Consider the following 18,505-nt stretch of genomic DNA (forward strand, 5'->3'; position numbering starts at 1 on the left):
TTTGGCCTCTGAGCGCTGTACTCAGATTATAGCATGATGTGCTTTTTCGGTAAAACGTTTTTAAAATCTGACACAGCAGTTGCATTAAGGAGAAGTGTATCTATAATTCCGTGCATAATTGTTGTATCTTTAATCAATGTTTATTATGAGTATTTCTGTAAATTGATGTGGCTCTCTGCAAAATCCCTGGATGTTTTGGAACTACTGAACGTAACGCGCCAATGTATACTGAGATTTTTTTTATATAAATATGAACTTTATCGAACAAAACATACATGTATTGTGTAACATGAAGTCCTTTGAGTGTCATCTGATGAAGATCATCAAAGGTAAGTGATTCATTTATCCTTATTTCTGCTTTTTGTGACTCCTCTCTTTGGCTGGAAAAATGGCTGTGTTTTTCTGCGACATGGCTCTGACCTAATATAATCGTTTGGTTTGCTTTCGTCGTAAAGCCTTTAGAAATCGGACACTGTGGTGGGATTAACAAGAAGTGTATCTATAAAATGGTGTAAAATACTTGTATGTTTGAGGATTTTTAATTATGGGATTTCTGTTGTTTTGAATTTGGCGCCCTGCACTTTCACTGGCTATTGTCATATCGATCCCATTAGCGGGATCTCAGCCCAAAGAGGTTTTAAGTAATGTCCGTGTCAGTTTTGTAAAGTTTAAATATTAAATACAATGGTCTTAATTGATGGTGCGATCTGTGATTTTTACAGCGGTTTTGATTAATTTCAATTGATTGATATGCACTGTATATTTCAGGTGTTTCAGGGGCTACTGGCTGTCTTTTACAACCTGGGTGACAGACTCTACAACCTCACCCTGCCCTTCCAACGCCTTGACAACGGAGAATGGCACGAGGTGGAGCTGGATCGACATGGCAAAGAGTTCACCCTTCGATTGGATGGTGGCGGCGGGAGGCAAGAGGTCACAGCCGCTCCTGGGCAGAGTCAGGAGATAGTCATCGATCAAACAGTGGTGATGCTGGGAAACTCTTTCCCTTCAGGAAACAACCACAGCTTCCTAGGTATAGTGCTGGTACTGCCATCTGGTACTGCCCCCTGGTACTGACCACTAATATTATCCGCCTAACTTCCCACTAGTTGTTACTGCCAGAGGATCACGAGGGAAGATAAATGATTGGACGAAAGTGGTATAAAATCATGTATTACCTGTATGTGATTGGCAACACAAGACTGATGCACCATTGTGTTTCACACTTCTAAATCACTGAGGTGAATGATTCCTTAGCTACCACCGCCTTCCTATCTCAAATGGTTTTAGATCTAGACTCTGAGGAGGTCGGCTATGGATTTGGGAGGCAGATGAAGTGTGAAGGACTTGATTCAGGAGCAGGGATGAGTCTGTATATATGATTCAGGAGCAGGGAGGTGTCTGTATAAATGATTCAGGAGCAGGGAGGTGTCTGTATAAATGATTCAGGAGCAGGGAGGTGTCTGTATAAATGATTCAGGAGCAGGGAGGTGTCAGTATAAATGATTCAGGAGCAGGGAGGTGTCTGTATAAATGATTCAGGAGCAGGGAGGTGTCTGTATAAATGATTCAGGAGCAGGGATGAGTCTGTATATATGATTCAGGAGCAGGGAGGTGTCTGTATAAATGATGTGTTACACATCCTTCCCAGAGGATGGCGAGACAACCAAACAAAGTAAATATCCTCTGAAACAAAGGGCTGCACTGACAGCTAAGCCCTGGGGTGTGTGTGTGTGTTTCCATCGCTTCATGAAACTTACTTTAAAGGTTTTGCCTCAGGCCTAGTGTGTATGTCTCTGAATGTCACTATATTGCTGTGTCTCATCTCTCTTTCCCTCTCTGTGTTTTTCCATCAGGGTGTCTGCGAGACCTGAGGCTGAACGGGAGGCCCATGCCCATGGCAAAGCAGCCCTCCGTGGGGTCCAAGGGCCTCCAGGTGGTCACATCCCAGGGGGTCTCCCCAGGTTGCCCCTCAGACGCCTGCAGGAAACACCAGTGCTATCCCCCCTTCATATGTGTGGACCTCTGGAGGAAACACGAGTGCAGGTACATAAATGATTGCAGGAAATCTTGTCAGGAAAAACTCTGGGCCCTAGGCTATAAGCTATAATGGCGTTGTAATGGCGCTGAAGGGAATAGCGGCTGTTTTTTGGGCCCCTGACCAATTCTGCTATTTTGTGTCTTTTTTTGCTCTGATCTTATCTGTTTTGAAACATAATGTTTCCACCATCATTTCCTATGACTGAAAAAAGCTTCTGGACATCAGCTGTCAATAACCTCGATTTGGACAAGGACTTTTACTTCAATGAGTTGGAGGAGAAAGACATATTGATTATCCTGAACCAGGCTGAAATCCCTGACACTCAAATAAGAAAGAGACGGTGCTATAGAGGCCGATTTGCAGGACAACTGACAAGACTGAAATCCGCTTGACCTCATTTCTACCAGCATATCACCTGTGCCACTAGAGGCAAAAAAAACTCTAGATCACCTTTACTCCACACACAGAGACGCATATTAAACTCTCCCTCACCATCCATTTGGCAAATCTGACCATAGCTCTATCCTCCTGATTCCTGCTTACAAGTAAAAACTTAAAACAGGAAATACCAGTGACGCGCTCAACATGGAAGTGGTCCGATGACCAGACTGGAATATGTTCCGGGATTCATAGGATTCATCCGATGGCATTGAAGAGTTTACCACATCAGTCACCGGCTTCATTAATAAGGACCAAGATCGAATCCTACTACATCGGCTCTGATGCCCGTCAGATGTGGCAGGGCTTGCAAACTATCATGGATTATAACAGGAAACCCAACTGTGACTTGTCCAGTGACGCTGGCCTACCAGAAGAGCTAAATAGCTCCTATGCTTGCTTTGAGGCTAGAACACTAGATGTTCTGGACAACTGTTTTGATCAAGCTCTCTGTAGCCGATGTGAATAAGACATGAACACAGGTTAACATAACATTCACAATGGCAGGGCCAGACGGATTACTGGGATGCCTACTCAGAGCAGGCGCTGACCAGCTCGCAAGTGTCTTCACTGACATTTTCAACCGCTCCCTGACCCAGTCTGTAATAACTACATGTTTCAAGCAGACCCCTATAGTCCCTGCACCCAAGGTAACCTGTTTAAATGACTATCGTCCCATAGCACTCACGTCTGTAGCCATGAAATGCTTTGAAATGCTGATCAGTGGTCATGGCTCATATCAACAGCATCATCCAAGATACCCTGGACACACTCCAATTCGCATACTGCCCCAAGAGATCCACAGGTGACGCAATCTCTATTACATGCCACAGTGCCCTTCCCCATGTGGACAAAAGGAAGACCTACGTGAGAATGCTGTTCATTTACTAGAGCTCACCGTTCAAAACCATAGTCCCCTCCAAGTATGTGGACACCTCTTTGATGAACCTCTCATTCCAAAATCATGGGCATTAATATGGCCTTGGTCCCCCTTTTGCTGCTATAACAGCCTTCACTCTTCTGGAAAGGTTTTCCACTAGATGTTGGAACATTGCTGCAGAGACATTCATTCAGTCACGAGCATTACTGAGGTCAGGCACTGATGTTGGGCGATTAGGCCTGGCTCACAGTCGGCATTCTAATTCATCCCAAAGGTGTTTGATGGGGTTGAGGTCAGGACTCTGTGCAGGCCAGTCAAGTTCTTCTTTGCCGATCTCGACAAACAATTTTTGTATGGACCTTGCTTTGTGCACGGGAGCATTGTCATGCTGAAACAGGAAAGGGGCCTTCCCCAAACTGTTGCCACAAAGTTGGAAGCACAGCATTGTCTAGAATGTCATTGTATGCTGTAGTGTTAAGATTTCCCTTCACCAGAACTAAAGGGCCTAGCCCAAACCATGAAAAACAGCCCCAGACCATTATTCCTCTTCCACCAAACTTTACAGTGGGCACTATGCATTCGGGCAGGTAGTCCGTTGGACTGCCAGATGGTGAAGCATGAGTCATCACTCCAGATAACGTATTTCCACTGCTCCTAAGTACAATGCAGCAAGCTTTACACCACTCCAGCCGATGCTTGACATTGCGCATGGTGATCTCAGGCTTGTGTACGGCTGCTCTGCCATGGAAACCCATTTCATGAAGCTCCCAATGAATAGCTGACGTTGCTTTCAGAGGCAGTTTGGAACTCGTAGTGAGTGTTGTAACTGAAGACAGACTATTTCTATGCACTACACACTTCAGCCCTAGGCGGTCACGTTCTGTGTGCTTGTGTGGCCTCCCACTTCGTGGCTGAGCCATTGTTGATCCTAGATGTTTCCACTTCAAAATAACAGTAGACACGGGCAGCTCTAGCAAGGAAGAAATTTGACAAACTGACTTGTTGGAAAGTTGGCATCCTATGACGGTGCCACGTTGAAAGTCACTGAGCTCTTCAGTAAGGACATTCTACTGCCAATGTTGATGAATGGAGATTGCGTGGCTGTGTGCTCGATTTTATACACCTGTCAGCATGGGGTGCGGCTGAAATAGCCAAATCCACTCATTTGAAAGGGTGTCCATGTAAGGGTGTCAATATACTATATAGCCAAGTTATCATTACTCTGTGTATTTAATCTCTGCATTGTTGGGAAGGGCCCTTAAGTAAACAATTCACTGTTAGTCTACACCTGTTGATTCAGAATTATATGACAAATACAATTTCCAAAGCTTTCGCAGCATTAAGATCATCGTCATAACCTTCTAACAATGTCTCTTTGGTAGCCAAGGTGTTTCCCAAAGCCTTCGTTCAAGACCATATAGCCAAAGCGCATCGTTATTAACACCACTTTATTCACTGAAAACCTTGGCTCAACAGAGAATCAAGATGTCTGACTGATAATCTGCCTGTCTGTGGTTGCCTATAAACTCAGAACGAAGTTAACTACAAAGAAAACGTTTCCAATGTATTTGCAATTGTTACAAACAAGTGAAGGATAAAAAATGTCTGATTTTTTTTGCCTCAATGTGTTTCATGATGTGTGACAACATGTGCGCAATGATGTGCCCAATCTATGATTTCGTACATAATTATTGGGTACGAGTAATAAGCTGCCTCAATAGCCTATTTGCAGCCGTAGGTGGTAATATATCGTCATCAGTTTTGTGGAATAATTCTAATGTTAAGGTAATATTTGGATGGAGAATACTTCTTCAAGAACAGGGCTGCTTTTCTTTAGATCCTATCTGTATCGACACATGGCCTAACAACTCACTTAGCAAACTCCCCCCCCCCCCTGCAATGACTCATCTCTTTTGAGAATCCTTGCGGTGTGCCAACCTGAGTAAATAGAGCTAACCGTAGTGACAGGGAGTGTCTAGGCTGCAGCGTCTTTAAACTCCCCTGGACTCCAGTGTTTCCTGTCATCCCTAGCTGTGATCAGAGCATGTGAAACATCTCTGAGGCCTTTCATCACCATGGGATGTCCACTCGGGGTACTTAGTAGCCAGTTTCCACATCATCTCCCGACGTCCTCAGACATAGTTGAACGTTGAATACTGACTTGTATCACGGGTGACCTGGCTGAGAGTTTCACAGTGCCAGGACGGCTATTCCTATCCCTTATAACAAAAAGTTATTTCCATCCAGATCAGGTGAATGAATCACACTCTCCACAACCTCTTCCTTACTTGCATCCCCACAGGTGCCCCCCTGGTCACATGACGAAGGAGAATGACTCGAGCAAAGTGTGTGTCTACACGCTGTGCGTCAGCAGGCCCTGTCGCCACGGCACCTGTGTGGCCCACTCGCCTGCCAAGTACTCGTGTCACTGCTCCGAGGGCTACCGTGGGCGCCACTGTGAGGTCTCTCTGACGCTCTACCACAACAACGACAACAACACTCTGAGCCTCAGCTCTGCGTTTGCCATCAGTATCTGTGTCCTGGCCTTCCTAGGTAACTATATTGACTACGTTGTCTACTACCTGTGGTTAAAATGCCATCTTTCACCTTTACTCTCTGATTTGGTTTGATCTGGTTTTGGTTGTGGGTGGGTGTTCACAAATCTTCACTGAGTGTACAAGCCATTAGAAACAACATTTCCATGACATGATCCCTTATTGATGGTAACTGGTAAATTCACTTAAATCAGTGTAGATGAAGGGGAGGAGACAGTTTAAAGAAGGATTTTTAAGTCTTGAGACAATTGAGACATGGACTGTGTATGTGTGCCATTCAGAGGGTGAATGGGCAAGACAAAATATTGAAGTGCCCTTGAACAGGGTATGGTAGTAGGTGCCAGGTGCACTGGTTTGAGTGTGTCAAGAACTGCAACACTGCTGGGTTTTTCACGCCCAACAGTTTCCCGTGTGTATCAAGAATGACCCACTACCCGAAGGACATCCAGCCAACATGACACAACTGTGGCAAGCATTGGAGTCAACAGGGGCCAGCATCCCTGTGGGATTTTTAGGGAGAGTTTGAAATTGCGATAATTTGCTCTGGACAACGGCATTTTATGGCTAATGACATGTTGATATGCTATCTGAGGGGTTGGGGGGCCCCGGGGTTGTGTGCTATGCCAGAGATTTTAACCTAATAATGGTTGAATTGAAGAGGTTTAAGCTGCCTATCAATCATTGTTTTTGCAACCAGTGGACAGCTAGAGAAAAATGCGCTCTCGCAACAGCTATATAGTGCGGATCCAGCCTATTTAATAAAAGTTTGAGGCAGTTCCTCCCTTCTAAACTTGATGGTATTGTACTCCATACTGTCAAAAGGGAGTTTGATTTAAGGCCACCAGTGGTGTTTTTATTGCTCAATCTAATTCATGCTGATTAAAAAATATGTGTCCATATGCCTAACCTCATGCACCATAGACTTAAACAGCTGAAAATGATCAACATTTTAAAGTGTTACCAACAAAAAAGTAAACAATAGGTCAATAACAAATGTAGCAAATAACATACTTTTTTTTTTAGATGCAAACAGTACTTTTCGTTAATGCTCAAAGCATGCCATTCCACGAGAGCAACATTTATTTTTCAACTCAAAGCAATTAGCCCAATCAGTCCTCCATGACAACAAAATCATAATCAGTAATAAGTCCTTCGTTTTGTGGTTATTCTCAGGTAAAACAATTTGGCTAATCTATATTCCCATATTTCCATTTATTTTTCTTGAAGATCAAGAGGTATTACATTTATTGTAATGACTGGAAATCTGACAGACTGGTTTTTAATGTAAAGATAGAGCCTAATCATATTATTATATGTAGTAGTAAGCAATGGGTTAGAACAAGCCTACATAACCAACCCATAAAGTAAAATGCAACATGAATTTATGGGTAATTCAAAAGTGATGTTACTGATGTTACTGTTACTGCCTCAGTCAATGGGGCTGCATGGGTCCTGGCTAGAAACATAGATTTTGATAACTCTATGAGCCACAATAAAACACCCAAAGCTTTCGCTGAGTTACAGTTCAAAAAGTTTGGGGACCCCTCAGTCATGGCCGCCTGTAGTTTGTCTTTCTTGATGTTCGTGATGTGAATTCAGACTATTATTTTTCATCCTCCTTTCCCTTACTCTTTTTATCTCGTCTGTTTGTCATTCCAGTCCTGTTACGTCCGTTTATGTCTGATTTGATCTCCCTCTGTATTTCTTTGTCATTTACTTTCTCCTACCGTTTTCATCTAACCTAAATGTGTCCATGTTTGCTGCTGACACATAGTAAGGTGTGTTGGTGTGTCCAGTGCAGTGGGCCATCTCTCCACTTGTATACAGTTTATGAGTCTCTCTGTCAAAAACAGGGTTATAAATTGGTCTGACGATTCAACACACAGTCTCTGCTACCTCTATAACTGATTCAACAGCACAATACCTCCCCGGGGCATGTGGCTGGTGTATTGCAACAGCCACATGAGGTACAGATCAAGTGCTATACTTCAATATTTGATATGATAATTACAAAGATAACAAACGGAGGCCTTGGCATCACTCACGGACATTCATGTGTTGAATATGTAAATGAAACTGCATGTTGCAGTCATCTAATGTACCTAGTAGTTACTCTAGTTCCTGGAATTTATCACCTGCACTCGAACTTTTGACCTTTTGAATTAGGCGAATTCCTGAAACTATCAAAATGGAAATGGGAGGTCACCAAGAGTTTACATGAACTTTTCTTGAAACATCTCTGTGATGGGAAATACAGTTCAGTAGCGAGCAACACCTTCTGCCTCTAGCATGACTCAGGCTACAGTTCTTAGACTGGGCTGTAACCGGATACTGTGGTTAGAGGTCATTTGATAACTGTTCAGGTTTTAAGTTGTTCTCCTACTTTAAGTCCTAACTGAGGGAGCGAGTCAGCATCAGACAAGGCTTGTTGGAGATGACAGAGTTGTCTGTGTGTGCGCGCAAGTGACAAACAAATGCCTGGACAAAAAGTCACAGACAACACACATCCCCCACAACACACTGAGGCGGGCTGATGGCCTGCTGCTTAATTCAACTGGAACTCTCCGTCTTTTCTCCTCTGCCTCAAACTCCAATAAAAGTTTAAGTGATCATCCATAATTCAGATTTACATAACCCCTCACAGACTGGCTGATTGCCAAGTTCAACATGTGCCACTGACAGAACCAGAGACAGGCAAAATGTGCCATCTAAGTATGCTTCATTAGGTCTGTTGAATGGGTTTCAAATTCAGCACTGAAAAGCTTTATTGTCAAATACATTGACATTTTTACTGTGTGTCGTTGGATTTGATATTCAATGAAGAGGACATTTCCTTTCCATATAGAATGGAGGTAAATAGTTGTTAAAGTGACTGTATTTTTGAACTAGAACATACTTTTCTTAATAAAACCTCACAGCATTTCCCTTCTCTCATCTGTCTTTGTCTTGTCCTTTGTTTCTCTTTTTATATTTTCCCTCCATGTTATATGTTGTGTAATAACCTTTACTTTCAGACATGCATCAACAATGTCATCATACATTTTTCCATCTACACTGAGTGTACAAGATATAAAAAATGCCTTCCTAATATTGAGTTGCACCCCCTTTTGCCCTCAGAACAGCCTTAATTTGGCAGGGCATGGACTCTACAAGGTGTCGGAAGTGTTCCACAGGGATGCTGGTCCATGTTGACTCCAATGCTTCCCACAGTTGTGTCAAGTTGGCTGGATGTCCTTTTGGTGGTGGACCATTCTTGATACACACAGGAAACTATTGAGCGTGAAAAACCCAGCAGCATTGCAGTTCTTGACACAAACCAGTGCACCTGGCAGCTACTACCATACCCCGTTCAAAGGCAGTTAAATCTTTTGTCTGTAGCCAATAAATATTTTGAAATGCTCACGTCTGTAGCCATGAAATGCTTTGAAAGGCTGGTCATGGCTCACATCAACACCATTATCACAGAAAATCTAGACTCACTCCAATTTGCATACCGCACCAACAGAGCCACAGATGATGCAATTGCACTCCACACTGCCCTTTCCCACCTGGACAAAAATAACACTTATGTGAGAATGCTGTTCATTGACTACAACTCAGCGTTCAACACCATAGTGCCCTCAAAGCACATCAATAAACTAAGGACCCTGGAACTAAACACCTCCCTCTGCAACTGGATCCTGGACTTGCTGATGGGCTGCCCCCAGGTGGTAAGGGTAGGTAACAACACATCCGCCACACTGATCCCCAACACGGGGGCCCCTCAGGGGTGCGTGCTCAGTCCCCTCCTGTGCTCCCTGTTCACTCATGACTGCACAGCCAGGCACGACTCCAACACCATCATTACGTTTGCTGATGACACAACAGTGGTAGGCCTGATCACCAACAACGATGAGACGGCCTATAGGGAGCAAGTCAGACACCTGACCATGTGGTGCCAGGACAACAACCTCTCCCTCAATGTGAGCAAGACAAAGGAGATGATTGTGGACTACAGGAAAAAGAGGACCGAGCACGCCCCCATTCTCATCGACGGGGCTGTAGTGGAGCAGGTTGAGAGTTTCAAGTTCCTTGGCGTCCACATCACCAACAAACTAACACACAATGACACATTGACTCTGTACCGGTACCCCCTGTATATAGCCCCACTATTGTTTTTTACTGCTGCTCTTTAATTATTTGTCGTTCTATCTCTTACTTCTTTTGGGGGTATTTTCTTAAAACTGCATTGTTGGTTAAGGGCTTGTAAGTAAGCATTTCACTGTTGTATTTGGCACATGTGTCAAATACAATTTAATTTGATTTCAAATCAAATCAAATGTATTTATATAGCCCTTCGTACATCAGCTGATATCTCAAAGTGCTGTACAGAAACCCAGCCTAAAACCACAAACAGCAAGCAATGCAGATGTAGAAGCACGGTGGCTAGGAATAACTCCCTAGAAAGGCCAAAACCTAGGAAGAAACCTAGAGAGGAACCAGGCTATGTGGGGTGGCCAGTCCTCTTCTGGCTGTGCCGGGTGGAGATTGTAACAGAACATGGCCAAGATGTTCAAATGTTCATAAATGACATGGTCAAGCATGGTCAGCATGGTCAAATAATAATAATCACAGGCAGAACAGTTGAAACTGGAGCAGCAGCACAGCCAGGTGGACTAGGGACAGCAAGGAGTCATCATGTCAGGTAGTCCTGAGGCATGGTCCTAGGGCTCAGGTCATCCGAGAGAAAGAAAGAAAGGGAGAAAGAGAGAATTTGAGAGAGCATACTTAAATTCACACAGGACACCGGATAGGACAGGGGAAGTACTCCAGATATAACAAACTGACCCTAGCCCCCCGACACATAAACTACTGCAGCATAAATACTGGAGATTGGAGGGGTCAGGAGACACTGTGGCTCCATCCGAGGACACCCCCGGACAGGGCCAAACAGGAAGGATATAACCCCACCCACTTTGCCAAAGCACAGCCCCCACACCACTAGAGGGATATCTTCTACCACCAACTTACCATCCTGAGACGAGGCCGAGTATAGCCCACAAAGTTCTCCGCCACGGCACAACCCAAGGGGGGGCGCCAACCCAGACAGGAAGATCACATCAGTGACTCAACCCACTTAAGTGACGCACCCATCCTAGGGACATCCCAAGAACCCCATGGTTGGTGGCGAACCTCAAAGCAGCATCATGGAGGATGGATAGGAGCTGTGTGTCTGTGTGTGTCTGCATGTTTAGAGATATAACAACACCAGCACTGCCACTGTCAGCTGTGTCTGAATGTTTAGAGATATAACAACACCAGCACTGTCAGCTGTGTGTCTGTGTGTGTCTGAATGTTTAGAGATATAACAACACCAGCACTGCCACTGTCAGCTGTGTGTCTGTGTGTGTCTGAATGTTTAGAGATATAACAACACCAGCACTGCCACTGTCAGCTGTGTGTCTGTGTGTGTCTGAATGTTTACAGATATAACAACACCAGCACTGCCACTGTCAGCTGTGTGTCTGAATGTTTACAGATATAACAACACTAGCACTGCCACTGTCAGCTGTGTGTCTGAATGTTTACAGATATAACAACACCAGCACTGCCACTGTCAGCTGTGTGTCTGTGTGTGTCTGAATGTTTACAGATATAACAACACCAGCACTGCCACTGTCAGCTGTGTGTCTGAATGTTTACAGATATAACAACACCAGCACTGCCACTGTCAGCTGTGTGTCTGAATGTTTACAGATATAACAACACCAGCACTGCCACTGTCAGCTGTGTGTCTGAATGTTTACAGATATAACAATACCAGCACTGCCACTGTCAGCTGTGTGTCTGAATGTTTACAGATATAACAACACCAGCACTGCCACTGTCAGCTGTGTGTCTGTGTGTGTCTGCATGCGCACGCATGTGTTTGTGTGGACACTTGTCTGTCATGTGTCTTTCCTTGTCTGTCCGTGTCTGTATCTGTGAATCCGCAAGCGTGTGTGTGTCACAGGATGGTGCTGAGGGGAGGAGGGGTCATAATAATGTCGAGAATAGAGTGAATGGTAACGAACACGTGTACTATTCCATGTATGCCGTTACAGCCATTACTATGAGCCGTCCTCCCCAATTAAGGTGCCACTGGCCGCCTGTGGTGTGTGTGTGTTTGTCCTTCTGTGTGCGTTTGTGTGTGTGTGTGTGTGAGTGCGTGCGTGTGTGTGTGTTCATCTGACTCTGAGTGTGTGATAAAGCACCACTGCTGGGCGTGTTGACTGATTGGCCCGTAGAGGTGTGTTTGATGTGAGGTTCAGGTGATTGGAGGTGTGTGTGGATAAAAAAGAAAATGGTAAGCACTGTGGAGGTGGTAATATTGTGGCTGAGGGGGGAGTTCTGAGTACTGCTGGGATCCCAGCTCATCTGGATTCCATCGTGTTTCTCTGGGTCTGTACGGCACAGTGGAGGGCATGCAGCAAGGTTAGCTGATCAATAGAACCTGACAATAAACCTACCTCCAGCACACACTGAGTAGGCATAGCTGGAGGTCTACCTTTTCCACATGTTGCAGTCGATGTTAGCTGGTTACAGATCTATTTGTGCTCTCTTTCCAACTCCTATGGTCCTGTGGCCATTGTCATGCTACAATTACCATTTGCAAGAGAGCACAAACCGATCTGGAACCAGGCTAAATCAAAGTTAGGAAGAGTCAGATAACGTTCTGGTGCCTCATGATGGACCTGGATGATAGAAATATAATCATATAGAATATAAATATTTAACTACTTATGGGTGCCTTGTGTAGAGACAAATAATTCAAAGTCAAATTCCAGCCACAGACAGTGAGTAATTTTCAAACCACAATTATATGAAATGTATTTTTGCTGATTTTGAAAACCTTTTCAGTTGAGTGACCTTGACGAGTGTCACATGTGTTCAGTAAACCATTACTTAAGTCCAATGTAACTGCTGCAATGCACCCCTCAATTATTAAATGGATGAGCCGATGCTTCCAACCAAAAGGCGATAGAAAACGTACCAGTTCTGATGCATCACCTTTAGAGTGAGAGATAAAAGCCGTGCAGGAGTCAAAAGAGACACGGAGAATGAAGGAAAGAAACACAAAGAGACTTAACAAGAATGAGCGAAAGATGGAGAGAATGAGACAGATAAAGAAAGGAGAAAGGAGGCGAGAGGGAGATGGCAGACAGTAGAAGAAATATTGGTGGAGATGAATGGATTTTAAAGGTCAGCACAGTATACTGTATAATTCAACACATAGATGTGATTGATGTCAGTGCTCTAGCAGCGTTCACACAATGCCATTACAACGTTCCTACAACACTCCCTCGATATTCCTGGGAGCTCTGGCCACAGTGGCTTTGGCTTGGACATGCAGAGAGTGTTGTTTAAAAAAAAAAGAAGTGTAAGGGGTGTCGTCTTTGATATAGGATAGAAAATACAGGAGACCGTGGCGTCTCAGTCTCTGTTGCTTTGTCTTATAGCTCCGGGTCCTCATTAGTCTTGATAAGGACAGACTGACTGGATTATTGCATAGAACAATGCGGTGGTAATTTACTCTGCCTATCCACAAGGATCATACGTGTTTACTGTTTTTTTTTTTACAAAACAAGACCGGTTTAGTGCTATTGGGTATCCAATTTACTGTATGGTGGCCATTTTGGTGTCAGAAATATTTTCTAGAGCCTGGGGCTGGTCTAGTGGGTTGTGCTGCTGCCTGGCACATGCAGCACATATAACATACATGTTGGCGTGATATTGAATCCCACTGCCCCCAGTCTGTCCATCTATCTATGTATCTCTCTCCACCTTGCTCGAGGCCTATAAGTGGACTACAACGGATCTTTTTACACAGGCAGCCCAAATCTCTTCCCACTAATTGGTATTTTGACTAATCAGATTGACTAATAGCGCTGCATGGTGCACAAAATGTGGCTATCTGGTTCTCTCCCCTCCAATCCAAGCCTCACTATCCATTTCATGTAATATCATTGCACACTCTGTCTAGGACACTGCAATTTTTTATGTACATTTCTAACTGATAGAACATTGGGTGAAACCTTCTACCCCTCTCCCCCGGTCCGCTGCCCACCTCCCAACGTGCTCTCTGTCCCCGCCCAGTGCTGATGCTGGGCCTGTCCCTCTACTCCTGCTGGAGGAGACACAAGGGCCTGAAGGAGGGCATCTACCACGTATCCGCACACCACGGAGAATGGGAGGACATCCGAGAGAACGTGCTCAACTATGACGAGGAGGGTGGAGGGGAGCAGGACCAGGTACAGATACAGACTCTGAATCCCAGTATGTCCTTCAACACAACTACCATTATCTCTCCATAACCTATAAGACCACTACAATATAGAATACAGTGGAATACAACTTGAACGATTCCCTTAGGGCAATTAGGATCACACCTCACAGACACAGGAGAAACCATACAAACCATAGATAGCAAACGGTATCTAAACCAAGCAAGGCGTGGGAAGATTCACAGTCACAGTTCACATAGTGAGTGTTCGCCTGGCAGCTCTACCAAACCTGGTGGACTGGTGTTGGTAGAGGCTTGGAAATGAACACCAAAAGAACCATCCTAGTAGAATCATTTGGAAAATTATGTCAGAGACCAATACTCCTTAATAATGCCTTTATTTGCTTTAATAGCACTTTTTCCCCCACTGCAATTAGATAATTAATTACAAGGCCAATCAATGAGGCTGTTGCTGCCAACATTGCCACTTAGGCCTCATGCTTTTTTCTTAGGTAGAATAAAAAATCCTCTCCCGTCAAAAGCACAGCAGACTGGCATTTTTCATAGTCAAATATGATTATAAATTCAGGTCCTGCTGTTGAGTGTTTTCTTTTTCTATTAATCTCTTCGTTTTTATAAGCAGCTCATCTCTAATCAACTCTCTCTAATCTTCTTCATCTCTCTTACCCTCTCTCTCTCTGTCTTTGTCTATCCCTCTCTGTCTCTTTCCCTATCTCACTCTCCAGAATGCCTTCAACATGGTGGAGTTACAGAGGTCTCTGCGGCCCAGTCCATCCCAGTCACTTTGGTACAGCTACCCACAATGCATCATACCCTCATCCTACCCTCAGACGACCAAGCCCCCAGACACGAAGAATGGGACCAAACCAAAAGGACCAAACGGACCCAAAAACGGCAGCACAGCAATCGCCCTGCGCCTGGCCCACCCTCCGTCCGGGTCAGCCACCCTCACCTCTCCCATTGCAATGCGGCGTTCCCACAAGTCCCTGTCCTTTTCCAGTCAGGACCTGGCCCGCTACCTGTGTGAGGTCATCAGGGACACAGACCACTCCACGGCGGACAACCCCGGCTACATGACCTCACTGCGTCCCCTGTCCAATAAGGCGCAGCGTGGCAGGCTGGCCGTGCGCTCGCTCAGCTCCCTCAGCGATGAAGGTCAGGGGTCGGAGGTTCGGGTTCATGGGGGTCAAGAGAGCCTGAAAGGTCAGAGATCCCAGAGCCCACGGCTGGACAGGCTCAAAGCCCTGCGAGCTGTTGCCAGTGAACTCAGAGTGGACGGTGCTGTGGACTCTGCTGCCGCCAAGAGCACAGAGGGACAGAAGGACAAAGTGAAGGATAGAGAGTGCAGGGCGCAGCCCAACTGTGAGAAGAGCGGATGAGACTGGAGTCAGAATACAGAAGATTGGAATTCACACTTGGATACTGAGTTCAAGGATATTGGGGAGAGGATGTTCAAAGGCAGCATCTCAAAAATGGGAAGTTGTGAAATGTTTATATCGATTAATCCAATGATGGTGTTGGGGGAAAAACCAAAGGAGAAGAAATATTTAAGAAATGTACATTTCTGATTTGTAACCCCTTTGAAAAGTATTCTACGGGTGGATTGTGGGAAAGATGTGACGCTTTAACTTGATATTATATATTTTACAACCAATCTGGAAAAGTATAACCTTTTTCTTGGCAAATGCCCTGTATATACTCCATATGGAAAGCACCTTTTGACCATTTGGTAACACCAAAACTGCATTCATTTTGAACAGAAAGCCTCACAAAAACATATGTAAAAGAAGGCAAAAGTATTTGTTGATCATTATCGTAATATAAATTCTGTGAAAAAAAAAATATTTGTTTGTTTTGATTTCATTCTAATAAATATCTTTGATAATATTTTAGTTATGAGATTGTTTCCTTAAAGAAATCAAAAAAGATTTGTGAATTCATGTTAGTGATAAACTAAGCCAATTACTATCTTTGAAGTTCTTTTTTTGATCAAATTTTTTTTTTTTCACCATCCCATTTTCTTTATCAAAAGCTATGCTGGGTAAATGCATGCCTGTATTCCTCAGCAAGTTAAGTACCTCAATACAGACTCTTTATGCTCCACCTCTTATTTACTGAATCATAACACTGTCTAAATATTATATGCTATTAAAACCCACTTGTCTAGACTGGAAAGTGTTTGGGTTGAGAACCAGGACCAGTATTTCCCAATATCTTGACTCTGACTACCTCAATCCCCTGCTTATTGTCTCTCAAATTGTTCAACCATGAACATTGGCTGTTGACCCGGGTTGGAGATTCAGCTGAAAAAGATGCTAGCATTGCTATAAAAGGAAGCTTAGAATCCAACACAACATGGATAAGGTAAGAACCCAGAAAACACAACCACCACACAACGTCACCTTCAATGTTGTGGGACTTAATGTGCCATCACTCAGAGGGTTTGAAAAGGAATCCAATGTCCAACATGTGACTCTAGCGGCTAGCAACAAGCTACAGTATATTAAAATATGATGATGATTATGATAATAGGGCGGCAGGTAGCCTAGTGGTTAGAGCGTTGTGCCAGTTACCGAAAGGTTGCTAGATCGAATCCCAGAGCTGACAAAGTAAAAATCTGTCGTTCTGCCCCTGAACAAGGCAGTTAACCCACTGTTCCGAGGCCATCATTGTAAATACAAATTTGTTCTTAAGTGGCTTGCCTAGTTAAATAAATAAAATATTTAAAAAAATGATAATGATGAGTTCATTCCTGCTCCATAATTAATCATTCATGTCCTGTACCCAAACCTTGTTGACCCTTTGGAATCCTCTGAGATGCACTTAAAAAGTAAGCAGCTCCCGGTGGACTGACCTCTTTAATCCTCAATTGCCCTGCAGGACTTGAGTTAAAGGCGGTGGCAGTGGGGCTCATCGTAGGGGAAGGAAGTAGTGCTGCTTTCATAGAAATATAATTACTAAAATGGACCAAAGCCCCTCAGACCACAGCAATTTGACTGCACCCTCAGGAGTAACTCTAATTCTGTTACTTTTGTGCTGCTCTTGATAAGTGTACCAACCTGCTTAAAACAACAGGTTGTTTAGGGATGCATAAGATTTAGAGGAGGCCTTTCATCTGCCATCTAGACATGGAACAAGTGCTTAGCCATGTCAGTGATGTCACACATAATGAATGGCCTTGCTTTGAAGCATGCATAGACCCATAAGCCTTGGAGCCAGACAAATTATAAAAGCAGAATTCAGACAGAAATAGCGCCTTCAAGTTCAAACATCCCCAAGACTTATGTAGCTACAACATAAGCCTTGCTACTGTAACACATTGTAACCTCTATTTCTTTAACAAAGCAGCATCTCTGTCTTGAGCTCAGTCTTGAATATGCCTCTTACTATACCCCCATCTAGTGATAACTTCTTAGAATGACATTTCCTCATCATTTGTTCTTCAACACATACAGTTCTCCAATTGACCACTACACGGCAGTGCTAGTCCATAAACTAGACAGCCGGATCAGGAGCAAGCCTGTAAGAGTAACAAAATATGTCTCCCCAAATGTTGAAGTTATGTATGTACAGAAAGACATGTCTAGACAAAAGTATATTTTTATATTTAAAGCCATCGTACCAGATCCAAATGGTTTCATTCCAAAGGTTTACGTCAACATACATCCGTGGCGTTCCCGACTGTAGGCCTCTAGATGCAAGCCAGGATATCTCTTAAAACAGTTTAACTGATCCATCAGAAAGGGGCAATATCTTGGTCAGGTGATGTGCTACAGCAAGACTATCAAGATGATGAGACCTCAGTAAAAAATGGACAGGGAGAAGAGAGAAACGTGTGAGAGGGGAAGTGGGTAGTGAGGAAGTGGAGGAGGGGAGAGGAGGGCTGCTGCTTGATGTGACAGCTGGAGATTGTGGGAATGAGGGGTGACCTAGCCAGAGCCCCAGCCAGTCAGTCAATAGACACTCCCACAGACTGTGTGCCCCCTACTCACTCCTGTGTCATCACAGTGTGTGTGTGTGTGTGTGTGTGTGTGTGTGTGTGTGTGTGTGTGTGTGTGTGTGTGTGTGTGTGTGTGTGTGTGTGTGTGTGTGTGTGTGTGTGTGTTCGCATGTTTGTGTGTGCAAATGTTTACATATATCCCCAGGCTATGGATCCAGGGATGTGACATTACGAAGGCCCCCTGTGTCAGTCGTGCAAAAACGTGGGATGTGTGTCAGCTCTACTGACAAATGCACTCATCCTCCTGCCTGCTAACGCCGGCTGCAAATGCGGGACATGTCTTCTGACAGAGCGACACAGCGACAAGGCCTACACGACAACACAGTGA

The 18,505-nt window shown here is 44.2% G+C and overlaps 1 protein-coding gene across 1 annotated transcript in view; it reads left to right on the top strand.

The window, feature by feature from the left end:
* The window catches only part of LOC109888892 (neural-cadherin-like), a 112,197-nt gene extending 95,285 nt beyond the window's left edge, over window positions 1–16,912 (top strand). Inside the window, exons 29-33 of the mRNA XM_031821516.1 lie at window positions 769–1,033; window positions 1,857–2,046; window positions 5,662–5,912; window positions 14,030–14,184; window positions 14,903–16,912. Of these exons, the coding sequence (XP_031677376.1) occupies window positions 769–1,033; window positions 1,857–2,046; window positions 5,662–5,912; window positions 14,030–14,184; window positions 14,903–15,556 (1,515 nt within the window). The 3' untranslated portion in view covers window positions 15,557–16,912. The remainder of the gene's footprint in view (window positions 1–768; window positions 1,034–1,856; window positions 2,047–5,661; window positions 5,913–14,029; window positions 14,185–14,902) is intronic.
* Window positions 16,913–18,505: the final 1,593 nt, after the last annotated feature.

The sequence above is a fragment of the Oncorhynchus kisutch genome, linkage group LG4 (assembly GCF_002021735.2).
Source record: "Oncorhynchus kisutch isolate 150728-3 linkage group LG4, Okis_V2, whole genome shotgun sequence".
In the NCBI taxonomy this organism is placed as follows: Eukaryota; Metazoa; Chordata; class Actinopteri; order Salmoniformes; family Salmonidae; genus Oncorhynchus; species Oncorhynchus kisutch.